This window comes from Dicentrarchus labrax, unplaced genomic scaffold (assembly GCF_905237075.1).
Source record: "Dicentrarchus labrax unplaced genomic scaffold, dlabrax2021, whole genome shotgun sequence".
Lineage (NCBI taxonomy): Eukaryota > Metazoa > Chordata > Actinopteri > Moronidae > Dicentrarchus > Dicentrarchus labrax.
In genome coordinates this window covers 6,423,544-6,435,619 of record NW_026136707.1, presented here as the reverse complement: position 1 = coordinate 6,435,619, position 12,076 = coordinate 6,423,544, and the positions used below count along the sequence as shown (strand labels likewise).

The 12,076-nt window shown below is 39.0% G+C and overlaps 1 protein-coding gene across 2 annotated transcripts in view; it reads right to left on the bottom strand.

Annotated features, from left to right (window-relative positions):
- Window positions 1-935: 935 nt before the first annotated feature.
- Window positions 936-12,076, bottom strand: part of slc9a1a (solute carrier family 9 member A1a) — a 28,896-nt gene continuing 17,755 nt past the window's right edge. Inside the window, exons 5-13 of one of the 2 annotated variants that reach the window (XM_051406246.1) lie at window positions 10,744-10,946; window positions 7,630-7,719; window positions 5,476-5,546; window positions 5,084-5,260; window positions 3,389-3,515; window positions 2,953-3,054; window positions 2,202-2,283; window positions 1,866-1,922; window positions 936-1,345 (exon numbers count right to left, since the gene is read on the bottom strand). In XM_051406246.1, the coding sequence (XP_051262206.1) occupies window positions 1,059-1,345; window positions 1,866-1,922; window positions 2,202-2,283; window positions 2,953-3,054; window positions 3,389-3,515; window positions 5,084-5,260; window positions 5,476-5,546; window positions 7,630-7,719; window positions 10,744-10,946 (1,196 nt within the window). In that variant the 3' untranslated portion in view covers window positions 936-1,058. The remainder of the gene's footprint in view (window positions 1,346-1,865; window positions 1,923-2,201; window positions 2,284-2,952; window positions 3,055-3,388; window positions 3,516-5,083; window positions 5,261-5,475; window positions 5,547-7,629; window positions 7,720-10,743; window positions 10,947-12,076) is intronic. The other variant, XM_051406247.1, reaches the window with a different exon arrangement.

Sequence of the window (12,076 nt, the reverse complement as noted above, 5' to 3'; positions counted from 1 at the left end):
ATTTTTCATAAAAGACAAAGATGAAACGGCACCAAGTGAAAAGATTTGACATAAAATAAGGCCAAACATTTTAAACTAGCTACACTTGTAATGTTTCAATATCCAGCTATTTCAAGTGACAGAATGAAAGAACAGTTTGAGTGAAATATTGGTCTAAATTAGGGATGTCTGATAATATCGGCGGGCCGATATTCACAAAAAAATGTAATATCAGGAATTATCGGTATCGGGTTTGTATAACCGATGTTTGTTCTGTAGGCTTCAGCATTTCCGAGCCTGCATGAACGCAGCATGGGCAACCTTTTTACATATTAATATGAGTGTTCTTTTCAAGACATTGTTACTTCCTTGCATATGCTTAGGCATAATGTGTTATTACTAGTTTGTTGTTACCTAACAGTTTTGGTGTAAAAAGCCTGCATATATCGGTATCGGGTGATATCGGTATCGGAAATTGAGAGTTGGACAATAGCGGAATATCGGATATCGGCAGAAAAGCCAATATTGAGCATCCCTAGTTTAAATCAAACGCCTTAAACTCAATGTTTGAAAGTTTGCTTTGTTGATTACATTTAGGACTAGAGGTCCAGCATGTCTCAAAGAATGTATCTGAAAAGAAGGAAAAGTTAATAAAATCACGAACAAACATAAAACTAACAACTATGCAATGATTAGGAAAGAAAAACAGTCCGACACTAAAGTAAAAATGACACGGTCTGACACTACAACAGTCCAAACCTTTGGTAATGCATAGTTCTTTCCTGAATGTCTCAGACTAATCGACCATAAACTCCATCCTCTCTTAGATAGCAGCAACTGCTGTTACAATCCTGTCTAAAAAAATAAAGAGCAATGACAATGACAAACTAATTGGCTCTTTTTTTCCTTCTCAATCTCCTTTTGCTTTCTCTTTCTGGTTTGTACAGCATTAGCAGTTTTGGCTTGTTTGGTTTCTGAACCAAATACATTATTTAGAGCAGAGCAGTGAGACAGCCCCCTCTCCTCTAACCAGTGAAGGTGGGCGCACAGACAGACCCCTTCACATCCGGTCTACCATATCAAGGCAGGAAGGGTTCATCCTCGTCCTCATCTGCGCTGGGACCAGGGTCGCTCAGGCACCTCATCAGCTTATGTTCTCTGGATCCGTCCTCCTCGCCTGGCTTTTTAGGTCCACTCTCCCCAGAGGGAGGCTTCATCATCAGGCCTTGGTCCTCCTCATGCTGCTGCTCGGCCCGTCTGAACTCATCCATCAGGTTGACAGAGTCCGGAGACTGAGGGGAAGCCAGGTCCACCTGGATGGTTGGCACGCTGTCCGGCTCCGGTTTCATGCTGTAGGCTTGGGGGTCTACAGGCATGACAAGGGTACAATATTAGGTAATAAACTTTAAAAAGGAATTAAATATCATTCAGTCATTCCATCAGCATGCATGAACATACGATGTACAAAGGGAGGAGAATGTGATCTACAAATATTGAGGAAAACAAAGCTACAAGTACAATCATTGCACAAACTTGATGACAGCAGGCTTCAAGACCGTTTCAGATATTTCACAACACAACAAAAATAATGCAAAGGAAGTCACAATGATCCATAAAGCGACACATGCTGGAATAATAACACTTTTAGTAAAAACTTACTATGGAAAACTGAAAGCTGAAATTCCAACATATATCATGCTTGACTGTAAACAAAGACTTTGCTCCTTAAAATCTGAATTTGGTCTTGTTAATCATGTCATGAGACCCCCTCATTAGTGATGAATAATTAATGAATGTTAACAAGCAACATAATTGACGCATGCATGTTAGGATTGCTGCTGGGTTATCACAACTCAAAATGAGTCTTCTCTACACTCAGGACATACCTGGACAGATTGTGTTGCCTTTCTGCTGTTGAGCAGGTTTGAAATCAGTATCTTTGCCTAAAACGAAACCACACACTGGTTTACATGCCGGCTGGCACATGCAAACATATTTCCATCAATGGGGAAATATCTATTGCTGCAGCTGTGAACAGTAGCAGTGCTTTCTAAAGTGTTCAATGTTTTGTGAAAGCTGCCTCGTGAGCCGAACAAAACGTAATGTCTGATTCCTGTGGGTGCCATCAGTAACAGATTGAATTTTCTCCTATTGGTGGTAGTAGTAGTAGTGGTAGCTATCGAGCGTCTGCATTTGGCTGTGGTCAAGATGGATGTGTTTACCTGAGGCCAGTCTGGCTCTACACATTGTCGGGGAGTCAGGAGGAGCAGCAGGCACCGTCAGGTAGTTATTCATGTCTTTTATCTAGAAAAAACAGGGATATTGTTTGTTTATGGGATGATTAAGCCTTCTGCATGTAATCAAACTGTAATAGTTATATAACTTGAAAAGTGAAAAGAAACACACACTCTGCCTCATTTAATTATTTAAAAAAGGATTGCAGCCAAACTAAAATAAGTCAGTAATTCACTGTTGATCTGTATATTAGAGAAACTTCATTAAAATGATGTGTTGCTTTGTTCCCTGCAGAAATCCTCTTTAGTCAACAGTGGCTCCTAGCACATTCGATTCCCACAAAACAAGTCTATTTTGATTATGTAATTACAGGCTGATGAAATGGAAGTTTGTGGTAGTGCCACTCAACCGTGCGAATAGATCAGGCCCCCGTTTGTGTCAAGAAAAATTAATTTAGGAGACTGAAGGTGGACTAATTAGAACACAAATCATAATTTTGGCTGAATCATTTAACTGCTGGTGGCCTGGTATGAAATGAGAGGAGCTGCTCTTCATCTGTTGGTTTGTTGGAGTTTTCTGTGTTTCTCCAGATTTATTACCGGCTGTTTACTGCAATATAACTTCTACTTTGTTATATACCAGATTGCATAAAATGTCTCATTCGGTGCTGAGGGCAGCTGGTTCAGACTCATTCTTGATTTGAGAGGTGCTGGCCCTCAGTGACCCCAACAATCATACCTTTCTCTCCAGCTCAATCATCTTTTGCTTCTTGATAAGGAGATCACCAAGACCATCCTCGTACGGATCAGCCAACAGAGTGTGTCTGTTGTAGGAGCGCAGCTGAGAAACAAAAGACATATTATAAGATAATCTAATGGTTAACAATTAAAAGTGAAAAATAAACAGAGCCACTGATTTAATTCTAACTCTGTGAAAAAATATATATATATATATATATATATATATATATATATATGTATATATATATATATATAGTGTATTCATATGTATACACACACAGAGGAACTACTTTGTTTATCAGAACTACTTTGTTTATCAGTGCAAATGGATATGACTAATGATAAGTTCCTGGTTATACAAGACAGTGCATCTTTAGCTAATATAAGACATACACGTGTAATAATGCTTCTCATTATTCGTATAGCAGTATTACCCTCTGTCGTGTCCTCTGAAGGTTACTCCTGAGGATCTTTCTGATCTCCTCCTCTCGGCCTTTGGGCAGATTGGACAGAGCTCTCTCTGCGGGCTTGGCAGGAGGAAGCTTCTTGGGCTGGATGTTCCTGAGAAATAAGCAGGAAAAAGACTATCTGAGTTTGTGTACTACAGAGCAGGGGAAACAAATAACAGACATGTGTACACATCAAATGTCTGTATGTGCTTTCGCCAAAACACATGACAAACGGTTGGGATAATTATCAAACCATCGAAAGACAATTTCCCTTAATTATTTCCTGCTGGTATCGAATGATCAGCTGACTGAGAGAATGTTTGTGTTTGAGGACTGTGGGTAACAGCTCTTGTAAGTGCACAGCTAACATTTTTTAGCAAAGAGACCAGGAAACGTTAGAGCTAATATAGCTTTTTTCTATAGCGGACACTCAATAATAACAAAGTAAGTGGCTTGTTAACTGCACAGTGTGTTGTTAAGTGGGTGACAGGTCTCCTCTTGTCTGTCCTTGGTTCGAGAGCATTAGAGTGAAGAAAGACTGAGGATCCCCATCAGTCAAAGTGTCTTCAACCGTCTTCAGCTTTTACTTGCATTTAGTAAAGATTGACTTGTGCGCTCACACTGAATATTAAGGCTGCCTAAGGCTTAATTTAGCAATTAATCACTGACTACTTGATACTGCAGTTGTCAAATTAATGAGGCCTGTGCAGCTGCTTACAGTAGGATTTGTTTAAGGTTACACCATGCAAGCATAACGGGCAATGACAACCAAAGACTTCTCGCCACTTGGTGGTGATGATGACGATGATGATGATGCTGTTTATGTAATACTAGCTACAAAACAGCTCAGACACATCAGTGCTCCTCAAAGAACCAGCAAGCTTCCAGTCACCAGCCAGCCTCTTTACATTCAAAGCTCAATCTCACGAGATACCAAAAACACCATGACATTACTGGATGAAATTTGTAATGTTGTGAAATCTTCCTTAAAATTAGATTTTCAGTCTACTTAACTATAAAAAAAGAAAAAGAAACAAAATCCACAAAGTCATTAAAGCCATCATCATAAATCCTCATATCAAACATAAAACGAGATACTGTGACTGTAGTGTAGCTAATGTGAAACAATATAAGAAAATAAAACTGTCCTGTTCTACTGACAGCCTTGAAACTACTGTGGTTCATGGGGTCTGTTTCATTGTGTTGACCTACATTTTATGTCAACTTCCAGAATCTGTCAGGACTTTTGTATAATTTAATGGCTGCATCGAAGTGAAATAAACCCAAATAAACGCAAATAAACGTGCATAGCATGGTGAAATTTTGAATGCAATCAACATTTTTAAGAATGACAGTGTCTCAAACATGAAAGGGGTCGCTTGTAGTGATGAACCTACAGGGAATTGTGACACAAATCCGCAGCTTCCCAAGGCTTTACAGAGCTTTATATAGCCAGTTTCCATGGTTTAGCTGTCCCACCTCTAATTTTACCATTTTGGTTCAGTGTCATTGCTGTTATGGTGTGTTTTCGGCTGCAGCAGGCAGCTATTTTTTAGCAGAAAAGCTCTAAAAGCCCACTGTACACTACCTGCCCAGCACCAGACAGACACAGTTAGTGACTAACTGGTGAATAAAGTGGCAGTTTGATAACTGAAGACAGAGTGTATACTCAGTACTTACTGCATGGAAACAGCGGAAGGCATAGCAGAAGGCAGCTTGACTCCCCCTCCACTCTCCACCAGCTCAATGGCCTGTTTCATCTCCATCTTGTGGTAGAAGGCGATGAGCTGTGGCTCCTTGGAGCGTTCGCCTGCAATCAGGCACTTCTTCACATACTTCTTGTTGAAGCGGTTAAGTCTGGCAGGAGAAAAAGAGTGACAGATAGAAACAGAGACCAAGGACAAAAGACAGACACAAGTGTAAGAACCGGACAGAGGTTTGACACATGGTTCATACTTGAAGAATAAAAAAAAGGTTAAATTAGGGAATTAATGACTAACAATTCCACATTCACATCCATTTATTCTCTGTTGATTACAATTTTATATTTCAGTTAACTGTAAAATCCATACTTGTCCTTCCAGTGGTGGTGTCCATAGTGTCCACAAATGTCCTCAATGCCAGTCAGTAGGTGGTCGAGGAACTGGGGATAAAAAGAGTCAGAAAATCATCAAGGGAGACTGACAAAAAGACAAACTCCAGATTGAATCAGACTCTCAATCTGGGCCTCCGCCTTCTCTGTGGACTATTTTCATACTTTGTAAAACAGAATTAGCAAGGCATACAAAAACATTTTCCTTCCTTTTTCCTACGTTTGTAGATGGAGCATACCAAAATGTGAAATGTACATCCTTCAGTTGCATCTTGTACCTTTTGCTGTACCACAGTTACCATTCCTCACAGTGAAAACACTCCCAGGTAAGACTGCCAAAAACATTATCAACAACAGCAGGTGACAAGCTTTAAAATGGAAGTCAAGAGAGAAAACCAGCAAGCAGCAGCAGCAGCAGCCAGGTGATTGATTGGACAGTGTTTATTAACAGTGGCAGCACGCCCGCTCAGAGAACCAGAGAAATGTACCAGTGCACTTGTTGTTCATACTGCAGCCGGCCACAGGTCACCCTGGTGTTCTGACTAAGCCTGCAGATGACAGTATGACAGGCAGTGTTGCTATGGGAACAGGTCATTAAGCGGAGCCACAGAATTTACTTCTGCCTTGTCAGAAGAGACTGATTTATATAAAGATTGCCGGGGTGGGGGTGAATAAGTCTCTTTTTAAAAAGTAGCAACAGATTGAAAACTTTGAGTGTCAATGCTGGAAGATTAAGGGCGAGAAAATACACCAACATATTATGATACATTCTCTTCTGGTTACACTGATACTGGGTCTTAAATGTTCATCTCTTACTACAAACATCTCACCTCTGGAGCTTTTCCAACCAGTTCAACCAATCCACTTTAATATTATGTCTATTTCTCATGTGAATGTGGCCACAGGTATACATGCTGCTGTATCTTAACTCATAATTAACGCCAATTTATTTTTATTGTTTTGGGTATATCTTTCTATTCAGTCACACAAATATCATGATCCATACATGACTGTTACACAATGTCACTGCATATAGTAGTGGTAGTGCCATTTCTGTCAGCACATTTCTTAATATTGAGTATTGTAATATAATTCCCAACCCAATTAGAAACACATTAAGTAAAAGTGCTATGTCTGAAAGGATCTGCAGCATCACTTAGCCACTTACATACATAAATAAATAAATAAATAAATAAATAAATAAATAAATAAATTCACAGCCTCCATATCGGAGGACTGTGTAGCACTCTAGTTTTATTCAGCGCTATGTTGTAGCCCAGTGCCATGGTACCTTCAACCAGCTCTGCTGACTCTAATCACTGGTGTTTTAAAGTGAGGGAGAAGCCATTAGGGCAGCCTGATCTTCTAGCCTCAAGCACTGGTGACTTAACACAAAGCCCCAGAGAGGGCTGTCGTGTGTGTGTGTATGTGCTTATCTAAGCTGTATTTAAAGCTTTAAAACACCCTGGGATTGTGGCCCATGGTCAGCCCTGGGTGTGTTTGAGTACCGGAAACTGTGGATACAAGACAAAGTGTGTGTGTGTGTGAGAGTTTTTTTCTAATCTTTGGATTGACATTCACTGTGCTATACTTCTACACTGCACAGTGCAATATTTAAGATGAAGTACCACCACACAGCCAGTAGGTGGAAGCAGTGATCAAAATTTGATGAACTAAATGGCCTCAGTGCTTGTAACTGGAAAAGGATGTCACGTTTTACCTAACTAGAACCAAAAGGACTGTAATACCATCAGGAAAATCTGTATCAATTATTTGTGCAACTGCTGTGAATTTATCAATGCACATTATTAGTAATATTTGTATTTCTGCTTCTGTCTATGTGAATAATTAAACCAAACACATGACAGAAGTGAGATTGCATTGCTATGGCTCAACAAGGTAGCTTGGTAAAAGAGGAAGCTGATGGACTTATAAGTGTTTTCTATTATGTATAATGAATGAGTATTGTGTATAACATACATTTATACAAAGATGTCCTGTTTGATTTGAATTTGACATTTCATTTATCAGCTGCACACCAAAAGACTCTGAGTCATTAATATGTATAAACCAATAAGAAATCATCAGTTTCTAACCATTCAGACTGAGGATGGTTTAAAGGGAAAAGTTGTACCTGGGTGTGGATTTCTTCATTAATCGAGCGCTTAGCCTCCTGTTTCTTCTTCACTGCCAGCAGCTCCACCAGCGGTTTGATGGTCATGCCCTGCAAAAGAGGTGAGAGGAACAAAATCTTATTCATTCACCTTAGCTTAAGACAAATAAAGAAATCTCACGCTATGCAGGAGTGAAATGAGAAGGTTGCATGTGGATTTAAAGTACTTTAAAGCTGGTATCTGTAGTGTTTTACAATCTTTCAGTGTGTCAGAGTATTGTAGTAGAACATCAGCACTCTCCTTGATCTGACACTGACATCTGTCACACCTGTCTTGTTTTACAATGCCAAACAGAGCCACAGTGCTTGTTATCATTCACTGAAGTAGCATCCCACTTCACTATTTGGCACAGTGTCCAAATTCTGATCAACAAACACAGCAGGTCTTCACACAACCTTTCATAAAAACCCTGTCATTGTTGCTGTAAATCTCTCACCTGCTGTAGAGGGTGACAATATGTGGAAAGTTACAGATTTCAGTTTTTAAAAAGAATCAACATGACAAATCTGCAAAACACGCCCCAAGTGAAATGAACACATCCTATCCATTATCAACAATACAAAGCACTATCGTTTTGTGTCTCCACTGGTCCCGGGACAGACATTCTTTGAAGTATACAAGTTCAGCTTAAGAGAAATCCTGAACTACTAAAACTGTCCACACAGAGAATGATGTTGGTTCGGGGTTTTTAATGTGGATCACTGATTATATTCTTCAGAGAAATGTGATCATAAACACAACTGATAAGTGCATACGTCAACTACTAAATTATGTGTACATATTGTGTTTGTTCCTGTGTATATGGTTGTAAAGCAGGAATTGAATGGTTTCCAGACACTTGTCTCATGTTGTTAAGCAAACAACTCTGGGACTCAACTCTTTTAAAAAAGATTTTTACTTTTATATAAGAGATGAAAATGTGTCTCAGACTCATACTGGTCAATTATAAGATTAAGAAAAACACACAGCAATAACAAAACGGCTCCAGGAATGCAAAATCAAACATCAGTCTGATGTTTGGCTACTGTTGGATTATACTCAGTCGTGTGTGTGTGTGTGTGTGTGTGTGTGTGTGTGTGTGTGTGTGTGTGTGTGTGTGTGTGTGTGTGTGTGTGTGTGTGTGTGTGTGTGTGCTTGTGCCTGTCTGCACCTAAAAGCTCAAGCGTATCGTTCTGCTGCTTAAAGAGATTAAGGTAGCCATCTGGTTAACTGTAATAGCCCAAAGTGGATGACGGATGATTCTTGCTCTTTAATCATACCCAGTCCTGTTACCAGGCCCGCATGCAAAGGAACCTACACTTTTCACATCACATCATACTTTTTTCAATTCAACCGCACAAAACACGACAAGGATATTCAATGACTAAATGTATTCCTTCACCCAAAACAAGGGGAAAGATTTCATGGTGATGCAGGGTGTTTAAGTCCCACTTCAGGTCAATTAGTGCAATTGAAAAGAAATGTTAAAATGGAGCAATAAATGATATAATTCCCTTTAGTTTGGTCACTTGCATCCAAGATAATTTACATGGAAAACCACAGAATTATCCATAGTTCTAGCCTTAGTTTACTGTGGGGAAAATACAGTCTGCTACAGATGCAAATATAAAATATTCCCTCTTCTAGGGTGGATGATAAGTACAATTCCATTATGAATATCTTACCAACCTAACATTACTCAGAAGGCAATTTTTAATGAATAGATTGTCTTAATTCCACAAAATTATACTAACAATACCAACAATCAACAATGAGATGTCCAGAAATCCAAAATCTTAACTGGTCTGGCCATACTGTAATTAATGTGGACTATCATAACAGAATTAAGCCAACACAAGAAAGGAAGTGCCATCCATTAAAACACACACTCAGACGCACTCTTGCTCACACACCACATCACAGTTGAAAGGGGCATCTAACCTCTCCCTTCTGATCTGCATCTGTGTCAGCATCAGACTACCTGTGCTAAATCCAGCAGCATGAATAAAACATGTTTATAATCTAGCCTCTGAGGAGGAGAGAACATATCTTCAGGGTTTTATTTTAGCTGCTTCCATTCTGGGACCAATTCACATCCAAGAATCCTCCTACAGTTTCACTAGGAGACTGGTTTATCAAGACAGGGCTGATGCAGCTCACGGTGCTTAAAATGGACAACACATAATATGTATGCAATAACTTCCTGTTTGTCTTTATCTTATCTTCACGTACTGTTTTTGTATGTTAAAAATCATGGCTTTCCAGTGTTGTCGCCTCACTGTCTATGTTCCTCACAGTGGTCTTCATCATCACCATCACTGTTCATATTTATGATGTCTTATTTATTCTCCTGTACAGCACTTTGGTCAACTTTGGTTGTTTTTAATGTGCTTAACAAATAAAGTTGGATTGGATTGGATTGGATCTTGAGGTTCACTCAGTAAGACCGTGTCATGACATAAACCATATTTTATGTTTCACATTGATGAAGGAGTTAGTTCCCCTGTCTGTCTATACTTCAAAGCTGAAATCTTCCTAAACCGGCTTGGGAAGTTTACTTTAAGACCAAAAATACCAAGAAAATCAGACCACTTAGGTTGAAGAACTTACGTGACATCACACAAGCGTTTTTTCTCCTGCAAATACACGAGTGTTACTTTGATGTTCAACCCTTAGCATGACCGGTAGGATCAAGATTCACAATGTTGAACTAAATTGTTGCAAATAAAACATTTGCTCTGAGATAGCTTGGTTTTGTTGAACAGTTAACTTATTAATCAAATATATTACTTTATACTGCTTTTTTTCTCCAAACCAATATGGTTGGTGATGACTGATGCAAATGGGTAACATACAGAACATGTGAGTAAAATCCACGCAATGTCTTACTTGGAATAGTGAACAATGTCTATCTACAATGTGTTCACTAGTAGCAGGAATCTGAATCTTGAAAACAAACACTGAAGTCGTGCACTGATAATGGTCATAATGACATCCCATAATAAGGCTTGCAGAAGGCTACAGAGAAACCTTGTCATTTACAGTAAATCAGGCTGAACTGTTTAGACCAAACAGGATAAAATGGGCACTCGTACCTGAACAAAGACAGTGAAGAAGATAACAGTGATGATGGCAGTAAGGAACATGTCTCTCAAGGGAAAGTGATCCTTATTCAAGAGGAAGCCAAGGGAGAAGGCGATGGCACCTCGCAGGCCACCGTAGGCCACAATGAACTGGTCCTTGGTGGTCAGTTTGACGATGCGGAACTTGTTGATGACGTAGGTCAGACCGACCACACCTGTGAAGGACAATGTTATGAGAAACCGAGGTTGGATTTGTTTGTGACTTACACTTTAGCAACACTGAACATGCAACGTATATGAACTGTTCGCAGAGCGGATGTGCTGCAAACATTAACATAAAAACTTGGGGTAGAGAAACTGTTGTACAACCCTTGTTTGCCTTGTGTCAGCTTGTGACTGTAATGGTGCTCCTACTTCCCTATATAAACAATAAACACAAAAAATGACAAAAAAACACAATAATAAGAAAGTCTATAAAAGTAAAATATACTTTCTGGACCATGATGTTTAGGATTTTTCAATGTGTTATTCCTTATCTTTCACACAGCCATTGCTTTTTTATTTATGTTCACACAGCTATGAAAACCAACTTACAAAGTGGCACTTTCTTGATATAGTCCATAACAGTGAAAACTCTATCTCTATTTCCCTCGAAAGATATGCACAGTAATGCTTTGCTGAGTTTTCAAATTAATCTGCACTTGCAGACATGCGGTTATTTAAATGGAGTAATACTCTCCACCCCAGTAAAAAAAAAACAAAAAAAAACACAATTTAAAACTCTAAAGCATGTTTTGGAAAGCAGAAGTTTTTTATGTGATTTATAGTAAATAAGCTAACTTTTAACCAACAGGTCAATGTTTCCATTAGAAGATCTTGTGTCATGTGATGCAAGTAATAGTGTGATTATTGTTAGCGACAACTCCGCCACAGGAAGCATATTTGTTTATGGAAAGTTTGCTAAAAGGCTCATTGGCTCCAAAGGCCAAAAATGTCAAAAAAAAGACAAGAGCTCAGTATGGTATGGGTCATCATTATTTCAACAGAAGTCAACATGGATTACTTGGCGGCGCTTCCTACACACAGACAGCGGTGTGATGAAACACGATGCTGCATTTCTTACTCTCAGTGTTTCCAGTTCCCTTTTTCAGAACAAGGTCTTTCTACACAAATAGAAATCCTTTTTGTGTAAATTACAGTTCACATCAAAGTGGAAGACATTTATCTCTTTTGAAATTAAATACTAAAACTTTACTTTTGTTCTTTCTAATTTGCAAAGAGATCTTGCATGAATTAACCCTAAAACAGATGCATGTCAACAGTAGTGTCCCCTTTATGCAGTATT